The 22,802-nt window shown below is 35.4% G+C and overlaps 1 protein-coding gene across 2 annotated transcripts in view; it reads right to left on the minus strand.

The window, feature by feature from the left end:
- Positions 1-1,599: 1,599 nt before the first annotated feature.
- LOC149797737 (rho GTPase-activating protein 7-like) overlaps positions 1,600-22,802 on the minus strand; it is a 290,132-nt gene continuing 268,929 nt past the window's right edge. For both annotated transcript variants that reach the window (XM_089962678.1, XM_089962679.1), the window contains 9 exons: positions 20,954-21,372; positions 19,696-19,821; positions 17,594-17,724; positions 16,196-16,393; positions 15,765-15,902; positions 15,283-15,446; positions 13,580-13,705; positions 13,181-13,357; positions 1,600-11,582 (listed from right to left, as the gene is read on the minus strand). In XM_089962678.1, coding sequence (XP_089818804.1) covers positions 11,468-11,582; positions 13,181-13,357; positions 13,580-13,705; positions 15,283-15,446; positions 15,765-15,902; positions 16,196-16,393; positions 17,594-17,724; positions 19,696-19,821; positions 20,954-21,372 — 1,594 coding nt within the window. In that variant the 3' untranslated portion in view covers positions 1,600-11,467. The remainder of the gene's footprint in view (positions 11,583-13,180; positions 13,358-13,579; positions 13,706-15,282; positions 15,447-15,764; positions 15,903-16,195; positions 16,394-17,593; positions 17,725-19,695; positions 19,822-20,953; positions 21,373-22,802) is intronic.

The raw sequence follows: 22,802 nt of genomic DNA on the forward strand, positions 1-22,802 counted from the left end.
AAAGTTGAAGTAAAAATTAGCTGCTTGAATGGTGGAGCAAAATAAATTTCTCCCTTATTGGAAAAATTAAAATCATATATTATTCATTTGCACTCATTTATGTGTTATATAAAACTTTTCTGGATTAAGCACCTTATACTGAAAGCAGATGGTTAATGGAAAAAATGGTTTTTGAACAAATATTGGAAAATATGGAGATACTGTGTTAAAATTAGGTAAATCTAAATTGAAAGAAATCTCAAAAATAATTAAAAATATCATTTGGCATGATGTTATTTATGCTTTATCTCAACGGAAAAATAAATCAACGACTATTCAGGAATACTTGTCTCAAGATATTCTTAATATAGTAACTATACACAATTTTAAATTGTACATAAGGTGGAGAACAAATGGTGTTGTACTTATTAAACACCTTTTGATTCTCATGGATCTCTGCTAAGTCTTCATGAAATAAAACAACACATACTAATAAGTTTATACAGTACTGTACTCATATCTCAAAGATACCAGTGAAGTAGAAAAAAGAAAATGAAATATGTTTTTTTTAATAAGTGGAAATACTTCCCATGCAGTACGTGACAAAACTTTGCTCCTTAGGGTAAGAGCTAAAGAATAAATTTATTTATAAAGATCTAAGAAAAACCAAGATACAAAAGACAAATGGTAAATATGGAACTAGGTCAGGGCAGCTAGGGTGTGCAATTGGTTTAGACAAATTTATATTGGCTAAACCTGGTACAAAAGACACAAAGCTAATTATCTTTAATTTTAGATTTATAAATAGAACTATTGCCACAAACCAGTTTCTGAAAACGATTAATTTAAGCGATAATGATAAATGCAACTTCTGTAAAGAGGGAACCTAATACATAGAACACTAATTCTATGACAGTTCAGTTACTGAACATATTTGGAAATTATTTGTGGAATCGATCCAAACTTACAACCCAAATTTTAAAATCACCAAAAAGATGTCTTTATAGAAAACAAACTGATGATCTTATCCAAATTTCAGATCTTGCTATGTCATATACAGATCACATGCCTCAAAAATCCCAAATCTCACCTATTATAAGAATTGTGTTTCATCATAAAAAAGGAAAAATGTTTTGCCAGAGAGAATAACTGTAGAGTTTAAAAAAAGGTTTAATTTCTTAGTTCTTTACTTTCACATGAAAGATACAAACAATGTAAAACACCTTTGGGTTTATAAGTGAGTGGTTTCTTTATGTAAAATATTTGAGAGTGTATGTGTCTGTGTGTGTCCATGTGTGTGTATTGTATCTCAGTAAAGGAACATAAGTAAAGATCAGGATGGAAGATAATCTTAAGGTAATGCCCCATACACCTGGTCAGGTGGTGATGTAGTACTAATATTAGTACCCTTACGCCTACATTGTGGACGACTTACTCTTACACTGTGGACGAACAACCACAACAAATCAAGTTGAGGCTACGATATCGTAGCTATATGGGAACATGTAAAACCTGACTTGTGTTCAATTAATAAAAAAATTGGTGGGCACATAAAACCTGTAAAATATTGTGCAAGTTTGCATAAAGTGAAGGGGTGCAGAAATTAAAATGATTACAATATAAGTTTTCATTCTTTATTTTCATTATGTTATTTCTCATATTATGTGTTTTACCTTATATCAAGAGCTTTATACTAGATACAACATTCACTGTGTTTGGTCACATCTGAACCAATTTTGACTAAACTAAGATGACCTAGTTGCCAAATGCTAAAATGCTTCAATATCAAAGTTTTAAATGCATAAAGCATACTAAATTTGATGGGTTTTTCTTCATGGTAACTTGTTTAAAGACTTTTGTTGGTCAAAATGTCAGCAAAAACAGTAAAAGTTAAGTTTAAACCTATACATAACGAACCATATATACACTAGAAATGCAATTATATATTTTTCTTTATAAATACCTTCTCTTCTGAAGATGAAATTGACACACTTTGGGTTTAAAATAACTATGACATTGAAACTTACATCAGTGTGTGCATGTACTTGCAACATATACAATACAATACAATATTACATACATTAAAAGAATTTGGCAAATTAAAACAAATACAAAACAGCCAACAAGATTTACAAATACACCAAAAATTTGTAAAACATACACAACATTCAACAAGAATGGATACAGATATAATATCACATAACTATCTGAAATTTGTAGATTATGATAAGTTTGTGTATCGAGGATATGGCATATATATGAATTCAAAGAGGAAAGTGTAATTTATTCCACCTACAAAGTATTTAGTATACGTAACGCACATGGTATGTCACCCTCATAGAACCTAAATATCACTGAGTCAATAATTAGCCATGGACTGAAAGATACACATGAGAAAGTATGATCATTGAAAATACTGGTTCAAAAAAATGGACAGGTATGTAGCTAGAAAAATGTATGTAATCCGTATCAGATCTGATACTGTTTTAAACAAATATATTTGGGCATGTATATAATTATATTATATTTTTAAATATATATAATTGAAAATGAAAAATAGGGACATTTGATGATGTCAACAACTTTAATTATGGCCCCCACTGAAGATGTTAAAATTAAATTATCTTTTTTTTTTAATAATGAAAATCTATGTAACAACAAATTATAATTTATAATGAATACCCCATAAAATGATGAAAACAGTAACAAGGAAACAAAATCAAAGCAAACACGTATATGACTACAAAGTTGCCCTCATTTTATCACATTAATATCAAGAACAGGGCAACGGAACCCTTTAGAACGAGGTATTCGGCATGAAAAAATGGCATGATATGGAACGATCATTAAAATGCAGTCTGGTTTTTCTTTTTCAAACCATGTACATATAAAAAAAAAAACAACAACCCACAAACAAAACAAATTATTCACATACAGTTTACTAAAATACAACTTGCGCTGAGTAAGCAAAACAGTCACCACAAATGATAATAAAGAAAACTTAATTTTGAAGTAATTTATCTTTCTTATAATTTATCTATACTTTATCCCACAGAAAGGTTAAAAATAAGAAGGATGCATGTCATTTTCAAATTCATCTTCATCAGGAGTATGCACATAACCTATTAATAAGTCCCGAAGAATTTACTGCATTCGATAAACTGAGTAATGACAAATCTAGAGACTTTATGTTAAAACTAAATTAAAGGGTGCAAAAATGGCACTCCTCGTAATCTCTTGTCATTTTTATGATATACTGATTCTGTAACAAGCAATGAAACAGATAGACTTCAAAATTGGATCAAAATCCCGATGCAGGAAATGGGATCATTTCCCAAACACTCAGGCTGTCATATTAATACGGTCTTAAACTTGTATACATATAATTAATATGAACAGTGATACTTCAGTTAGTATTAATAGTTGACCTTTCACCTTTTTCAGTTAAATGTATCAACTTCAAGTATGTACCATATAACATTTGTAGATAACTTGAAAGTTTTAAATCTGTTAATATGTTAGATAACAAGAGAACCTTTGTTCAACAACATAACTATGCACTCATTTATGAGTCGAGTCAAACTGCAAACAACAATGATCTGTTGTAGCATAATGCATCTGCAGATCAGGGTTTATGTTGTTTGTTTTACTGATTACTCCTAACTGCATAGACCCAGATCTACTGGCACATTATGCAATGGCAGGTCTGGGTCTATGCAGTTTGCAGTTGGACTTTACTTATAAGAGAGTACATATTGTACCACAAATTATACCGTGTATGCCCACAATGTGGTAGGTAATATTATGAAAGTTTCTTTTTTAAATGTAAAACCCTATTTCATTGGTCAGATACTTGGGTGAACCTGTTGTGCTGTCAATATCACTGTGTTCTTGACCTTTGATCCCACAACTCCAACATCTATAGGTTTGCTTCATCTGCTAGTGAGGCAAGAGTTAATAAAAATGAAAGCTACAATGAACTTTACATAGAATAAAAGTGCCTCCTCTTGGGGTCATTGTGACCTGGACCTTTAGAATCCAAAGTAAATAATAGGAGCATTCATGGTCTCAAATGCAAGCCATCTGCATCAATTAGTCCAAGCATACAGTCCACAAAACAAGTTCTTATGGAAACTTTTTCTTTCTTTCAGTTAATAGCTAATATTGACATTTTGACCCTTAGAACAGGTTTCTTCCATGCCCCAAAAGCAAGCTACTAACAAAGTTGGTATCATGTAGAAATAAAATGGGGACAGATGGATGGAAGGACAGATGGGTGGAAGGACAGATAGGTGGATGAAGAGATGGGTCGACGGACAGATTGATATCTTTAAATGATATACTGTGCCTTACGGAAAGTATATACAAATATCTAAGAAATTAAATCACTGAAATTCAGTCTTCAAAAGTTTCTTTAATTTTAAGAAAACTCGTGTCATAATTTATGATTCTTATCAATTACCGACCACTAATAAAATGTATACCTCTATATACTTATCAGATAAAAGAGACAAGTTAAAGATTATAAATGCAACAGTTCCAATTTAGCCACTCTTTTTTTTCCATTAATGACTATAAATTAAAAAAATAATAAATAGGATCATGTTGGTTAAGGTGACATGTACAAAAACCTTTTGCTAACATTTCATTGTAGATAGAAAATGAATGATGACTGAGTTGAAATGATGTCATACTGCAGACTGCACAAGATCATCCCTTTTTAACATAAAAAGTAGGTCACAATGACTAGATGACTTGCTTTTGCCGAACGAAAAAAAAATCACCAATTTTTGTGTTCTTGGTGACTATTTAGCACTACAATCTCCTACAATGAACAAAGTCTGAGGAAAAACATAACAGAATCCTATTCTGTTAGAAACAGTTTGGTTAATTTTATTTATTTAATAAAATTGATGTACTGTTTTGGCATGAATAAATAAATGCCTGAAATGTAACGGTATGTAATGTATTGATATCAGTACCATCAATACTAGCTTGCAGATTGAGTCCAACTGCATAGAACCTGATCAGCACTTGCACTATGTGCCAGCAGATCTGGGTCTATGCAGTTTGTTACGAGTAATCCGTAGAAGAGACAACACACAAAAAGGTTGTCTAAACTTGGAATCAACTTATAAACGAGTAATATGGTCACCTATATACTGGATATGAATGTTAGCGAAGATGTCATTATCTAATTTCATAAATGTAGTAATTCTCTTTAAATAGGGATTTGTTAAATATTTATAAAAGCTAATCTACAAATTTCCACTTTGTAGAAATATGATTTTTTTTTATAAAGCTAATTAAATTTGGATTTCATAACAAAACCGATTTCAACAACATTAAATTAATATAGTTGAATCAGTTTGTAGAAAATTCTGATTTTGGGAATTTCTGTTCATGAAACAGAGCTTATTTAAATGTAGACATAATGTAGTTTCATTTGTATACACCTTAATTTCAAGGAAATGTTTCATTGCAAAGTGCAGATAAATTTTCAAAATTAGTCCACAATCATTTTTTTGGGTTCAAAAGATGTAATGGCACACTGACATATCCTTATAAAGAAATATTATTATCTACCACTTCATGAAAATCTACTATTTCAAGACATTTAATGAGAGAAGAGTCTTGATGTCAAGCTTGTTCTGAGTAAAAATCCTGCATACCAACAGTTTTCTGTCTTGGTCAATTCTTTGCTACTTTCTGCAATGACTTGAAGAGTCATTTTGTTTCTATCTTAACAATAAGTCATACATATTTATCAAAAAGATAATACTTTTTGAAGTACTTTTTTAAAAGTACAAATTTAAATATTGAAAAAAATTAAAAACCATAAGCAGTTCTTATAAGTTTATAATTAAACCATTTTAGGTGTAAATTGTCATTTATGACTATTAATTAATAATTATTAACATTAATTATCATTAATCAATCAAGTGCTAATTATTATAAAAGATAAACAATGTTTCATAAATGGGTCACTATGATCCATATTGTATGCTTCACTGGATTCAAACACATTTTGTAGAATTTTTCAGCAACAGGATGTATATATATTGTGATTTTCACTGGTTCAGAAGCATCTAAAGTAATCTGCAAACGAAAGTTGGCTGACAAGAAAATTAAAATATGATCCATGTCAGTCTAAAACACTGGGATCACTATTCCTTATCATGTAACACGTGCTAGATGAAAATGATAAAAGAAATTGTGATAATTCAGTGAAAATGATAAAAGAAATTGTGATAATTCAGTGAACACATTACCATGAGGTTTTCTTTCCACAGTAATATCAAATAATGTAATGGCAAGGAGATTGAAAATTGAAATGTTTACACAGCATTTTCATATATCGACTACACTTATCTTACAAATACATTAAATACTAAATGCAGTAAATGTCCACAAATATTTTATTTCTTATACATAATGTATAACTAATAATTTTGGTTACCATAGATACTCAATTAAAAGCTGAATCCAACTGCAAACAAAACAGACCCTGAGCTGCCATCACATGTGCCAGCAGATCGGGGTCTGTGTTATTCACTGTACTGACTACTCTTAACATTTGCTTCACAGATCCAGACCTACTAGTTGGTTATGTGATGGCAGATCTGGGTCTGTGTAGTTTGCTATTGGACTGAATGTATCAATGAGAATATACGGTAAAAAAATGACATGAAGAAAGTATTACCAATAAACCATGGTACATAGACAGTGGGAAATGATGAAAGCACTATATCAATAAAGATAAACAAATATTTATGTCAATTATACTTGGTCCATGTAACTGTTAGTATGAAAATGACTGCATATTGTATATAATTAAAATGGTTATTTAAAATGTAACTGTATATAATATTAAAGGCTACAATGAATGGACAAGGCATACTTTGATGAGAAAGCAACCTTGATCTGGCTCTTTACTGGAAGGCTAGCATAAGCTGACATGCTTCATCTTGTTTACATATCTGCTACCTGAGTATGGACCACCTGTGAACCTATTGTAAGGTTAGATATATAATATGATATATCTCATGGGGAAAAAAATCCTGTGATCTTGTTCTTTATTATGCTATAAAAAGCAGTAATCTGAAAACCATGTGATTTGTGTAGAAAAAAGTAAAACAACTTGATTCAGACTAAGTAATAAGGCAATGAAAGAAAAATATCTTCAGGTTTTGTTACTGGGACCTGTCAGACTTTTCAATTACTACTGGCTTAGCTGATCTGAACCAGTTTTTCAACGTAGTAAAAATTTTCTGACAACAAATTGCATTACAAGAATTACGGTATATTTTCTGTGTAAAATGATGCTGACATGTTGCTGTTTAGGGGTTTAATGCCATTTCTAAAAGCTGTTTGCTGACCTATGTGGTCGTCAGACAGAGTAATCTCCCCTGAGGTATTTTACTTGGCGGCAAAGAGCAATAATACATCAGTTACTACTGGAGAGGAAGGTATGTTCTCTATGTAACTGCAGGCAGGCTGGGAGAGTGTGTGTGTGTGCATTATGTTTATTAAGGATTCTTGAAGAAAAATTTTAATGGGAAAAATTGGTTTCTTCTTTAATTATGTTACCCAATCATAATACCGTAGAAGAATAGGTAAGAGGTGGAGGGAACTACATCCCCTTACCCCGGAGATATCTCTGGTCCCCTAAGGTATGTGAGACAGCTTCTAGGTAATTCGACTGGAGGGGACTCCATCTGTCAGGGCACGGCTTCGAAAGGGACCCCCCCCCCCGGCAAATCCAGCAGAAATCTTGAAGCTGTGTCTTCAGAAGTTGTCGATCAACCTGTAAGTGTGACCTCTTGAGCTGCAGATATAGGCTGTCAGACTGAATTGGGCCCACCTGTTGGGATGACAGATCTCAGAGATAAAAGCTAGAGAATGTGGATCTCCCACAGCCTGAATGATGTTGGGTAGTGAACAGTTCCGTTCGAATGCTAGCCTGGTGGCAATTGCTCTTAACCTCAAGAGCCGAAATAAGTTAATTTGAGCTGGGGTTATTACCCTATATGCTGAACAAATAACCCCCTTACAAAATATGTTGCCTGTGTATTGAACTCTATACCTAGGTGAACAATTTGTTGACATGGTACCTTGTCGGATTTTTCCCTGACAATGAGAAATCCAGACTGGTAACAAGGATTATCATGTCTTATTGAATCTAACTCGTTGATGTTGCTGCAGGATGTTGTCCAGGTAACTTGATGTTGCCGCCATAGAAATGGTCCAGACATGAACCATTACTTGATTCATCAAAAGAGGGAAGACCCAGGGGCCGATATTGAACCCTAATTGGAGGGCCCTAACTCTTTTATGATGTTGAAGGCAAATCACAGACAAGTCCTGGAAACCTTGTGGATAGAGACATGAAGATATGCGCTGTGTAAGTCCACAATGGCCAAGTCTCCCTCATGGATGGCATTCAAAATGAGCCGTAGTGTTTCCAGCGGGAGCCGAGGGACATAGATGAATGAATTGAGGGCGCTTAGACTGATGACCAGACAGAGTGGTGTTTGCCTTTGGGACCCAGAAAAATCTGGAACGAACGAAATGGTTATCAGAGGAAGGGAAATGTCTCCTTGATGCCTTGGTTGGAGACTTCATCCAGTGGGACATTAAATAGAAAGTTAGAGGATAAAGGCCATGCTCTTAGTTTTGATGCATAGTGGTTCTTCATGAAAGTGCAGGCAGAGGTCACTGAGTTGCATTCCACCAATTGTACTTATAGTTGCAGTTACATCATTGACCAGGGGGTGTTGAGTGGCTCTGTTCAGTACTTGGGCCAATCTTGAGACTGACTCAAACATACCCTGAGGTATTCGGAGTGGGAGAATATTAGCTACGTTCCATATGATAGAAAATAGCCAAAGAAATCTCAAGTCCAATAATGAAGTCATGGCAATGATATTGCTCACTAATTGCTGAGTGTCAACAAAGGCCATCTAGTCCATATGGATGGAGTGTGGCCAAAGTGACGATATCACTGACAACTGCCAGAGTTTCAAACGAAAGACTGCTTGGGGGGGGGGGGGCAAGGTAAAACCACTGACAAGCTGTGTGTGATTTGGATTTTTAACGTAGCTTTAACAATTTTTCAGTCATATCGCTATGATGTCTGCAGTGTGGCCATTTATAGTGATGTCTAGCACAGAGGCATCATGCCGCAGACATTTAGCATGATGTCCCACCCAGTTACATTATCCCGACACCAGGCTGACCAGTCCTAACACTAACCTCTTAATGCTGAGTGTCAAGCAAGGCAGCTATTAGTACCATTTTTGTAAGTCTTTGGTATGACAGCCAGGGTTCGAACCATAACCGACGAGCTGATGATGAAGGTGGGTCAGAATGTCTATCATATGATCAACAGATGCTGGAGCTCTGGTGCAGGATCGATAGAGTAGGAGGAGAAGGACAAAACTCTGGGGGCAGAAAATGTCTTTGGAAGGCTGAATCTTCTCTTGCTACTGGTTGTGTGAATTGAGTCTGAGTTATCCTGTAATGCTGGTGAAGAGTGATGAGGTCTATCACACAACAAACTCGTAGAATGCCCCGATTTATAAACCATGACTAAAAAGACAGCCAAAGCATAAAGAGACAATTCTTGTAGCAGAGTGTAGAGACACTGCTAAGCGATATCTGTTGAGGTGTGAGGAGCTACTGGTGGCATCATGCTTAATGAGTGTCTCGAGGTGGTATGAGAGTTAGACTGGTTCCTGTGCATGTCTGACCAGAAGAAATACAAAAAGGTACACATTCTACATTACACACACACACAATAAAATTTCACAGAAAAGGGAACTGAGGAACCATTACAGAGATGTACAAAGTACATGCAGGTGAAACAACATCTATTAGTTGTAGGGAAAAAAGGCTCAGAGAACACCCGCACAAGTAAGTTGATGCCTGGATAATATAAATAACTTGGAACAGAAACTCACCAGTTTGTACCTGTTTGGGATGGAACTACACGTATATAGGAGTTGTATAAGTGCTAGTGACCTATAAAATAATCAAATATATGTGAAGTCACATAGGCTCCAGCTGTAAGCTCCTTAATGTGTGATGAGGAAAACGTTTTAGCAACTTGTAAAGGCAGAACTTTGTTGTCATAGGAAGAGAAGAAGTTGGAAATATAGATGGATTATACTTTCCTTACAAGTTAAAAACTCCTCCAACTTGTAATGGTATATCTTCCATGTAGATTCTGGCTTGCGAGGCCTCTCGTGACGAAAGCTTGCTTCTTGACACTAGTGCAAGTAGTAACTGATGTATTCTTACACTTTGCTGCCTAGTCTTATACTAATGAGGAGGTCACTCTGCCCAACTGCCACATAGGTTGGCAGACAACTTTTAGCTCCCTTCAGCTAAAAGCATTATCTGGGAGGACTGGATTTGTGAGGCAGTAGTTCTCCTTAGGTATTATGATATATTTAAAGCAGAAATTATAAATTGTACAAAGTCGTTTTTAAAATTCTTTCTGTGAGTTAAAATTATATCAGCAATTTAGCTTTTTAAGGATTTTCAGGAAATTCAGAGTTGACTTGCATGAGATATATCAAAACATTTTGTCTTCTTGAATTTAATGTTTGGGTATGAATACTGGCCTTTTTATGGACAAAGCACATAAAAAGCTGCCTTATATATATATATATATTTTTATATCCAATACAACACAATACACATGTACTTTTTTCCTGACTCAAAATGAATGGATATAATGGCATATCACAATAAATAGTACAATTCTGTGGCACTGCTATATGCCTGCCAAGTTAAATCTGATGGATTATCTTACCACCATTTTAACTATGTACCCATGTTTAATTTGTCTTGCACTTAAGCATATTAACAAAATGATCTATCATGAATATTCACATGTAGGCTGGATCCAATTACAAACACTTCAGACCCATATCTGACAACACATATTATGCTGGTTGATCTAAGTCTATGTTGTCTGCAATTGGATCCAATGTTTACACAAGTATACATGGTAGTGGAATAGTCTTGCAAATATAAGTAGTACCTATACTGGTCTCAATGTCAGTCTGCATTTTTAAAATGCAACCAGTATTTAATTAAGGCAATTATCTAGCAATTACACCTATGCTATGAGAGTTTTTAAATGCATTCACATAGAGCTTGTAAAAGTTTACTTGAATGAAATATTTTCAGATGTGTTCTGCACTTCTAGGTCAAGATTTCTTGCTTATGGCAGATGTTCTTTTCAATGACTGATCAAGACCTGACACTTCATTTCCAGCATGATGAAGACTCCTCATCACATGACCTGTAGGGTAAGATCACCTTAGTCACCTGACCGGAAGGGTAACATCACCTTGGTCACACTCAAGTTTTAACTATCCGGGCCAGTTCCTTTTTTGATGAGCCGGAGCCAAAAACCTAATATATATGACTCACTAACAACAACGAATGGCATCTCTGGAACTACGTCTCTATTCTTTCAAACACTTGTCTCTGGCACCGGTGACCCCTTTTTGAAGGAGTCCCTTATTTTTTCCATAAACTGGACACACAGATGACCATACACTCTCTTGTACCATGCAGGACTGTGGCCCCTATAAGAGAAGGAAAATAAAGATTGACAGTAACTATCATATATACCATTTTCTTTCATGTGAAGATTAATCCCCACAGATAACACCAAGCTGGCTCAAGTTTCATGGTACAAGCTTCCTAAAAGTCTTATGAAATGTGTCTGTAATTAAAAATCTGTTGGTCTTTTATGGTAAACATTCTGACATTCATTATGTGGTTGTACAGTTTTCACAGGTATGTGTAGACTAGGCATCGGTAACCGTCTAGAACTGCTGTGCTAAATTGTACAGTGCTGTATGCCAAGTCATATTTGTCCCTTTCATTTAATTATTGTTTTTAGTACACACAAAACTAAAACTCGTACTGCATGCTTTTGTTACATAAATAGTCTGGGGTTCCACCATTGGCATGTGTGCCATAATTGCAGACACCTGACATAGACAATAGAGTGACTTCGGCATACCCTGACCTGCGTTAGTTAGCAAATGAATTCAGTTAGCCTCTGTTGCAATTAGTAAGATAACCATATAATACAATATGTACAAGTACGCATGTTCCAAATCATCTCCATATATATATATATATATATATATATATATATATATATATATATATATATATATATATATATATATGAAACAAGCCAAGAAAATGGGGAAAATGTGTGTATGTGGCATAACTAGACTGATGTCCTCTGAAGTACTTAAGAATCCAGTTTTATAACTGCTATATATGTTGTTGTTTTTAAACTCCTGTCATTTTATCTGATCTTTATAATTTTATTCATGGCTGTAATGTGTACAGAATATCTTTTATTTCAGTTTGCACTTGAATCTGTCAAGATCATAATAGTGCATAGGATCTATAAATAGATGCTGACAACTATTACTAATAATCTCAATAATAACAGCACAATTTCTCAGTGGTTTCCATGTTTCTAGAATAATTCTCTAACTTCCCATTGGCTGGGCTAGGTCACATGAATAGGCCAAATCGATGCAAAATGATTAGTGTATTCTGTCACGTGAGGCCTATTGGAAATACAGTCACAAGATGAGTTGAGAATTAGGCAATGAATTTCATTCCGATTTTTGACTTGTTAACACTTTTTGTTTTCCTTTTGTAAGTCAGCATACTTTTTATTTTGTACTTGGATATTATTTGAGATGAAAAGCATTTGTTTAGACTGTTCATTAGAAACAGAAAGTGCTCATTATTTGAACTAAAATATTAATTTGGAACCATTATAAATTATTTGAAGGAATTCTGGACAACACCATCTTGACCAAGTCAGGGTTTTTGAAGGACCAGTACATTTCCAGTTCTGAAATTTATAAGGAATGTTTCATTCTTTTAGGGTTTTCATAGACCTTTATAAGGACTAGTTTGGATTCACTTCGTAATACTGTATGTTCCTCTTACATTTTCATTTATAACTTTGATAATTAAATTGTTTGTTAAGTTTCACAAAACTTGGTTGATTTTGCTTTTCTTTTCTGTTATAATAAAAACCTTTTTCTGGTAGAAATATTTTCATTTACCCTACCCCAAAACAACAACTGAAATAGCAATATTGTCATAACAGTGATATACCCCGCATGACACAAACTGCACCTACCTGATGTCTACCCTTGATATGTGAGTGAGTCTGGATTTTCCAGCCCCACTGGGCTCTATCAGGTACCGGGACGCCAGTTCCACTCCTTGAAGCCCGCCCCAAGGCTGAGCCTTTGGGTGCTCAATAGACGTGGAGATCACTACACAGGCACCCTTGGGCAAGTCTGTCCTCCACGACCTTAAATGAAGTGGTTAAAATAATTATCAATTAATCCTCAGTTCTAAGTAATGAATTCTTTCTTAGAATTAAATAAAAATAAGCTTGGTTGAGTACCTAACTATAAGTCCTTTATCTACAACATCATGCAGAGTAAACCAAAAATACCAAAAGAAGCCAGCTAAAGCTGGATCATGACCTTTCTCTCATTTTCTAAAGACAGAGTCAGTCTGATAATGTTACCTGAGTAAGATAAAGTCCCTGGTTGGATGTGGAGCCATACTATTCCGTTCATATTGGAACACGTCTGTGTGTTCATCCAGCTTTTCCACAGTGTTCCACTGCAACAAATCTTCATCCCACAAGTGTCTGGAAACAGGAAATCAGTTTTACTTATTAATACAATGTCCTTTTAGGGCAAACCTTCCATATCATTCATCCCTTATAGGAAATCATTTTACAACGTAATTTTTTAAACAAACCTACCACATCATTCATCCCCTGAGGGATGTAGAATAAGCTTTGTGCACCCTCCTTCATTTTGCAAGAGACAACTAATCGAGGCAGGAGTTATGGTGGCTCAGCGGTTAGTGCACAAGACTGGAAACCAAGCAGGTATGGGTTTGAATCTCACCCCTGGAAGGCTACCACTGTGTGTACTTGGGCAATGCACTTAAACTGTGTGTTGCTGTGCGATAAAACACCAAACACCAAAGCATCTAGCACATCACTGTTCATGTGTACAATTATATCTTTGATGTTAAAGACTGGTTATGTGTGTCTGATAACATTGTTTAATGTTAAAGACTGGTTATGTGTCAGATTACATTTTTATGGGATTAATTTGAGTGGCAAATTAACACTTTATGGCAAAATCTTCTTGGAAATTTCAGAGTGGATGGGTCTTGGTTCACTAGGTTAAAGTAGAGCTGGAAAAGAAAACCATTTTGATTGCTGAGACAAGTTAGTTTCAATGAGATTCTGTTTTATTAAGATTTCAGTATTGACAGGTTTAACTGTAAACAACTTTAAGGATTACTTCTTGTAAAATGTTAGGAGTATTTAACTTTTTTAAAGACTGATAATTTCAAATAGCAAGGGGGCGAAGCTGTTCAAAAATGTATATGTTGGTATGCACTTTTTGAGCTACTCTTAGTTGAATCTCTATTTCCAAGGAATAAATCGTTACATGGAAATGTATGGGAAAAACTACGAACTACTTAACTGCTTTATGAGTATTCAAAATTTATATCAGCACAAGCTGAAGATCATTTACCTCGTATCAATTACAGAAAGAAAATGGTATGTTTCATGGATACAATTACTTTGATCAGGTTAGTTTTCCCCAACAGAATGCCCGCATGACAGATTTACAGCAAGCTGTATATCATTCTTTGTGATCTGGATTTTTAACATAGCTTTAACAATTTTTCAGTCATATTGCTATGATATCTGCAGTGTGCCAGTTTATAGTGTTGTCTAGCACCAGGGCATCATGCTGCAGATATATAGCATCATGTCCCACCCAGTCAAATTATTCTGACACCAGACTGACCAGTCCAAACACTAACCTCTTAATCCTGAGTGCCTCAGCTGTTAGTACCATTTTTATATGTCTTTGGTATGACTTGGCCAGGGTTTGAACCCATGACCTCCCACATCTGAGGCCGATGCTCAAACCAATGGAATGGTCTGTATATCACTAAAGACTTCCAAAGGTTTCATATGCTTAAGAACAACAGTACAAAAAAAAATTCTTTTTGAATTATATAGTGAGAAATCACAACCATGTCACTTTATGAATACTGCTGTAATAAAACTACATGAAAAGTGACAACATGCTGATGTCATAATGTAACAGGCTGGACAGTTAGAGCCGACTTAAAAAAAAGGTGAATTATCTTAATAAATGCAATCTGTTTCAGTTTTCAAATTGTTTTCCATACCTTTCATTAAGAACCCTGTTCATGACGTCCATGGGAGGTGCTTCCACTTCGATTGTTGCCTTCCACAGTCTAAGTGGGTGACCATCTCCCACCTTCTTGTATGCAACAAGACATTCACCGTGTAACTGGTAAGATACCCAGCCTCGAAACTTGTCATGTGACTCCTGAAAAAAAAGACAAGCAGTATTTTCTAGTTATTATTCTCTGCATACAGCAAGAAAAAAAAAATGCAACTAACATTACAACTTCATATTTCTGCAATATTTTCTGGACACCCTGTATGTTTTTAATAAGTTACTGCATGATTATTCTCAAATGACCTAATTTTTAGTCCAGAAGTATCTGTAATTTAAAATTTATATGTAAAACTTTAATCCAATAGTATTAAAATTATATTTTGGTATTTGTTTTGAAAATTAAAACATGTCAGTGTGCATGACAGAGTGAGATAGAAAGATGGATGTCTGTATGTATGGGATTACCTTAAGCAGTCCCTGTATACAGGACTCTATGTAACCATGGTAACCAGAACCCTCCTCTGTTCCTGTCCTATTCAGCTCCTCAAGAGTTACAGGGTCACCATGCCAACATCGACACTTGCTCAGTATAGATGCAGGAATCTGCAATCAAGAGGCAAGTTGTACAGTTCTGCATTGCATTATATTAATTTAAAAAATGCACCAAAATATAAGAAAGCATCGAAAAACTGTCAAAACTATAATTTCACAACAGAAGTTAAACAATACATAAGTATTCCTATCAGTTTCTATGGTCTTTATCTACAGAATGTGCAGACATTTGATAAAATAGCTGACAGCAGAAGCAAGCAAACCAAATGCTGTATCATAAGTGTTATATCCAACCTTTTGCAAGTTACATCACAAGCAACACATAAAAGTCTATCTATACTAACTGTGAAGAGCTTCTTGCATTCCTGGATCATCAGTGTAAGGCATTCATGGGCTGCCTTCTGTTCTTGCAATTCACGAGCATCTGGGATACCTGGATTCTTCCTTGTCCTGTGTGGGCTTGGTGTGCCTGAACTGCTTCGCGACCCACCCATGTTGAACAGAGATGGTGCAAAACATACTGCTAAATTACTGGCTGTCATCTGGAATAAAAAAGTAAATAAATAAATGATGGCAGTAACATGAAAATATAAACAGAGGCTTAAAACCTAAGGCATCAAAGGTTACAAGGTGTAGTCATTTTTCTTGTTCTTCCAATGGTATATTTTCCAAACAGAATGCCAAAACCAGTTAGAGGGGAAAAATATTTAAGAATGATTAATCAGGAACATTTTTCAAAATTTAAATCAGTGTTCTTATTGCAAAAAATGCTAAGTTCTATATATGATTGGTCTAGGTACTACTTTCATGTGCATTTTGTGCTACAGTGATAAATTGGAAAGGGACATAACTCTTATAGTACTCATTTACTTACCCTCAAGCACAAAACACACTCTAATTCTGTATCTATTCAGAAAAAGTATGTGCATTTGTGTTTGTGATTTAGATTTTTCACGTAGCTTTAACAATGTTTCAGTTGTACTGCTACAATGTCTGCAGTGTGGTAGTTTATATTGATATCTAGCACTGGGGCATCGTGCTAAAGACGTGCAGCATCATGTCCGGCCCTATCATATTATCCTGACACCAGGTCATACACAACCTCTTAAGGCTGAGTGTCAAGAGAGGAAGCTGCAGGTACTATTTTTATAAGTCTTTGGTGTGACTTGGCCACGGTGTAAACCTGCGACTGCCCACATGAGGTGGAAGCACTGACCACTTAGGCCACCGGAGGGGTCTATTTAGACAATTATCATGCCAACAGCTATATATTTACATTAGTTGTTTAATTTCTTCTATATTAATTATAAATTAATTAAACCCTGAACATTCAGGATATGAAGGAGTAGGGTGGATAGGTATATGAATAGAACTCAATAGCACATCAGCACAATCTGACCAAAAAGGCCAAAGTAAGTTTAGGAATCTGTAAAGAGGCATACAAAACAAAGATAAAGTCTAAAAGGGCATTATCCTTACAATTCAAAGTAAAATATATATACTTTTTGCATTTTGTAAAGACAACCAGGAGTGCAGGAGGATACATCAGGCGTGCTCTACACCCCTAGGCCCACATGGGTGTGGTGTGGTAGGGAAAGTGGATTTCTGAGAAATATAAGCATTATGCTACACAGATGCCATATCAATACCAAAATAAAAAAACATGGCACAGGCTGAAACAAATTCATGTCCTACTTGGCATAGAAATGCCAAGTGGGATTGAAAGCACAGTGCAACATTACCTGATGCTCGGCTGCATGGGAAGCTACATCGCTAAGGAAGAGTAGAAGCGACTGAAGCACATCTCGGTTTTCGTCAGGAAGGAGGATGATGGCAGCTTGCAATGCTTCCAGGCGCTGATCGACAGGAACATCTGGTGGCAGACAAATGATATATGCTTAGACAATGATATCTGCTTAGACAACTTACCATGTACAATTCAAATCTGACTCCTTACCATAATGTGTTGTCACATTTTCTCTGGTAGTGTTTTCCGATTTGACCAAGGTCAACTTATTTGCTCATTGTAAATTAAAATACAGTCAAACCCTCCAAAACTGAAAACCCTTTGGACCAAATCAAATTTTTGGTTTTGAGAAGATTTCAGTTTATTCAGGTTCCTGCAGATGTGAAAGGTACCAAAATATAGTTGTTGTTGTAGAGTTTAATGCCATTTTTCAGCACACAATAGGCTATTCATGGCAGCCAGTATTATTGGTGGAGGAAGAACCCGGGAAAACCCCTGAAAGAACCACTGATCCATGAGAAGCTACTGGCAAGCTTTCTCACATACCCACATTGGCTGAATCTGAGACCTGAACCCATGCAGACAGAGATGAGATGGCAGTGATCCATAATGCAGAGCGCTTTAGACCACTCGCCCCGCCCCCCAAATATAGATGTACAAACATATCCTTGATAACAGCTTTAACAGACCAAAACCAGTATATTTTGAAGCCATTAATGCTTTTCATGCAATTATGGAGAGCAGAAAGAATTTCTTTGTGTGTATATATCAAATTAGGAAAGTGCTTACGTGATATGAGAGAGAGAGAGAGAGAGAGAGTGTGTGAGTGCGTGCAAGAAAGTATTAAGAAACATGTTTGATTTTTCATCATTTTAAGAAGAAAAAATGCTTTGTATAAATAAGGTGCATCAGAAATAATAAAAAAATAAGCAGATAAAAAATAGCTGGTCTTCATTCATTTGGTTTAAAACAACACTTCATTAAGCTATTCGTTAATTATAAGGTAGCTATTTTAAAAAGGACTCGTAATTAAAGCTATATATGATGACAAAAAAGCGAGGGGAGATACAAATTCTTCCCATTTCATTCAGTTCAAGGGTCATTCATTATTTACAAAATTTGCCTCTAAAGGGAGGTGAAGTTTAAGTTCGTATATATTAATTACATTAATTACATGATGCTTTTATTACTCTCCACATAGCACAGGCCTCTCACATTAGCTGTGTCACTCCTTTGATCTCAGCAAGCTGAACCATCGGTTAGTTGAGATTTTGTTTCATATGTGACGCAATTTGGTAAAAAGTGCCAGTCTTCTGTTTTACAGTCATATGCAAACTGTAAGTTAGTAGTTAAACTAGAGTTTTGTCAATGAAGAAAACACTAATTTGGGTCAGTGACTTTATTTAAAAAAAATTGTTTAAAGTGTCAGTGATGATTTAATTTATACGATGGATTAAGTGACCAGGATACATTAATCTTGTGTGAAACTGTCACAGAGTTCATTTATTTTACGATTTTGTTGAATAGTTTACTAAATAGTATCGGTTAGTAATTATATTATTCGATACTAAACTTGCAATGTAAACCTGCATACAAAGGTCATGCACACAGAAGCTAGTTCTTTTTTTCCCATGGGTGAGAGGTTTGACTGTACATATAAACATGTCTTGGCAAGGTCATACTCACAACAACCAGTAAGCTTATGGTCAGTGGTTTTCAAAGTGGGTGATACTGTCCCCTGAGAGGCAGTGGGATTACCGAGGGGGAATTAATGTTGAATAATGCTTTTTAAGGGATAAGGTAGATGGTGCTGTGGATAACCAAGGGGGCGGAGGCCCAAAAAAGTTTGGAAACCACTGCTTTAGATGGACTGATAGACATAGCACATTAGTGTAAGCCAAGCTATTTAGTAATAAGTAATATTCCAAAAAAGACAAGCAGAGCAAAGATATAGCAAATAAAGGGTAAAACCCTTAAAACAGTCTTATAATTAAAGGATGCTCTTTTAAAAAGTTAGACTTTCTCGCTAGCAGTGTGGGATAAACACCATTTTTACAACTGTTATTAGTTGTATGCAGAGAGTGATGATAAACTTACAAAGGAATATACACATGAAGACGTCAGAAAGTTTGTTGGTAAGAAGGCACTCAGGAAGTTCACGGAAGTACTGCTTTAACAAATCTGCCACATCATAGGCTTGTAGCTGTTCGAAATCCACAGATTCTGAAATAAAAAAACAATGTTTACATCTGGCTTTTCCAAATTTGAAAAATTCATTAAAGGGATACCATTTCGAAAGCAAGGTAGACCTAAGGGATATAATTATCGGTCCCTACAAATGCACCACTCCGGTGGCCTAGGTGGTTAGAGTGTCTGCCTCAGATGCGTGAGGTTGTAGGTTTGAACTCTGGACAAGTCATACCAAAGACTTATAAAAATGGTACAAACAGCTGCCTCACCAGGTGCTCAGCATTAAGACATTAGTTCAGGACTGGTCGGTCTAGTGTCAGGATAATGTGGCTGGGTGGGACACGATGTTACATATCTGCAGCATGATTCCCCAGTGCTAGACATCACTATAAACTGACACACTGCCAACATCGTAGCAACATGACTGCAAATATTTTACAGCTACGTTAAAAATCCAAATCCACACACACATACTCACTCTGCAAATGCTGTCACATGACAGGCTGTTGCACGTGTTCAGATCACATGGGTCAAAAGATAAGAGAATGTACATTATGTCAAAATGAATAACCACGAATGATCAACAGTTCAATAACTTTTTTTAACAGCGTTTTCTGATCTTAAGCACTAAAACGATCCTGTCACATGCAGCAAACAGTCATTTTCACATGAACTATATAGCCTAATCAGTGTGTATGATTTGGATTTTTAACGTAGCTTTAAAGAAATTTCAGTCATATCGCTAAGATTTCTGTAATGTGGATGTTTTAAAGTTATATCTAGCACTGAGGCATCATGTTGCAGACATGTTGCATGATGTCCCTCCCAGTCACATTATCCTGACACCAGGCTGACCAGTCCTAATACTAACCGCTTAATGATGAGCGCCAGTGAGAAAGCTGTTAGTACCATTTTTGAAAGTCTGGTATGACTTGGCCAGGGATTGAAACCCATGACCTCCCGCATCCAAGGCTGATGCTCTAACCAATAGGCCACCGGAGTGGTTGTACATCTTGTAAATTTCTGCAAGGATAAACGTGAAATACGACGATGCCTTGTTTACCTTAATATCATTGGATAGTCCTGAAATTCACAAACTCGTCCCACTTAAAACTGCTTTAACAGCAGTCAAAATCCACATCAAGTACTTCTTTCAATAACTTACCAGGATTAGCTTCAATCTCGTGCCGCAGTTTCTGGATCCGGGATCGGACACCTGATTTACGAAATATTCCCACTGCTTCACCTTCAGTTCTCCGGAGAAATCTCATTGCGTACAACATACACTGAGGTAGAGCTTGGCCAGTTCTCTGAATCATCACATGGAATGGAACACCAAAAACATTTCTATCCTTGAAATCTGGAGATTTATTACGTTTCATAAATCTAGGCACAGTCCAAGACCATGCTGATCTGTTGGGGGAGTATTTTTCAATTAATGCAGTAAGTTTTAGGAGGGACAGTTTCTGTAGTAACATGATGTGACCTGCAGACAGGTTATAAATTTGAAGATTTCGACTTCCTGTGCTGGGCCGATGTGATTTTTGAAAACTGTGCCACCGAATCCGGTATTTACCCCTCTCACTGGAAAGGGAAAAAATTTATTGTAAAACCAAATATTACGTGAAAATCTGTGATGCATCTGAAAACAACTATGCACACAATAAACTAGTAAATATATGAATCAAAGGCATACTAGTGTGATCCAATTAAAAAAATCACTTATTTTTTAAGATACAGAGAATTTCAACAGTAATTTTGTTCTCCATACATTGCATTGTTTCTGTTTTAAACAAATGGGGTGGGGGGGAAGAACAATAGGGCAAATTATGGTGGCTGTTTATGGAATGAGATCCTCCTTTATAAGGAAAATGCAAGAAATCCAACTGGACAAAGACATTTTCTCCAGGTCCTTCCAAGAGAAAGGGCACAACAGCATGTATGCACAGGATTAGGTCTTACCAGGGAATGGCACTAACAAAATGCTTCATTCAAATTACCAAATGCACTTGTCTGTTAAGTCTACACCAAATGCAAACTGTAGACCCATCTGCCATAGCATGTTGTGCTAGCAGATCTGGGTCTATGTTCTTGAAGCTGACTAGACTTGTGAGTACAAATGTTATGTGATTGCAGATAGTGGCAATGTAAATTTCATGCAAACTACTGTTAAGATGCCACTTTTGTCTATTTTAGAATCTGAACTTTATTTTAATCCAAATATAAAGTATTACATGAAATAACCTTTATATTAATCTATACAAAGTAATACATGAAATAACCTTTATATTAATGAAAACATAAAGTATTACATGAAATAACCTTTATTAACTAAATATAAAGTAATACACGAAATAACCTTTAATCTAAATGTACTGTATCGCATGAAATAACCTTTATATAAATCTGAACATAAAGTATTACATGAAATAACCTTCATATTAATCTAAATACAAAGCATTACATGAAATAACCTTTATAAATATAAACATATGGCTGATATGATTAACCGCTGTCTATAATTTTGTTGTTGTACTTACACATTAATATAGAGGAAGTACTGTAAGAGTTATTTCCCTTTCCAGAACTACTAGTCAACTGTGTGATGGTGGATCTGGGTCTGTGCAGTTTACATTGAGACTTGACTTATATGAGACTTGAGTATAAATGGTACTTACTTTTAGTTTTTAAACTCCATAAATAATTATTAGATGACTGTCTCTGTGTATCATGATACGTATCAACAACCTTTCACCCCTATAATAACAATTAAAATTCCTTGATGCTGAGATTTCATGTTGATAGTGGAGACAAAGCCATCTTGATAGTACAGGTTATCCATTCACTTATCTATTGATTATAGTGTTATGACCCGTCATAAAAGACCACCAGTCTTGACAGAGCATTAGTTTTTGCAGATGGAGTGGTCTTTCAAGACACGTTCTAATATACCAGCCTTATGTAAACTGAGAACAAAATTAAATTCAGTATGTTTATTTATAATAAATGCAGAT

The sequence above is a fragment of the Sinohyriopsis cumingii genome, chromosome 6 (assembly GCF_028554795.1).
Source record: "Sinohyriopsis cumingii isolate HCF-2022 chromosome 6, ASM2855479v2, whole genome shotgun sequence".
Classification (NCBI taxonomy): domain Eukaryota; kingdom Metazoa; phylum Mollusca; class Bivalvia; order Unionida; family Unionidae; genus Sinohyriopsis; species Sinohyriopsis cumingii.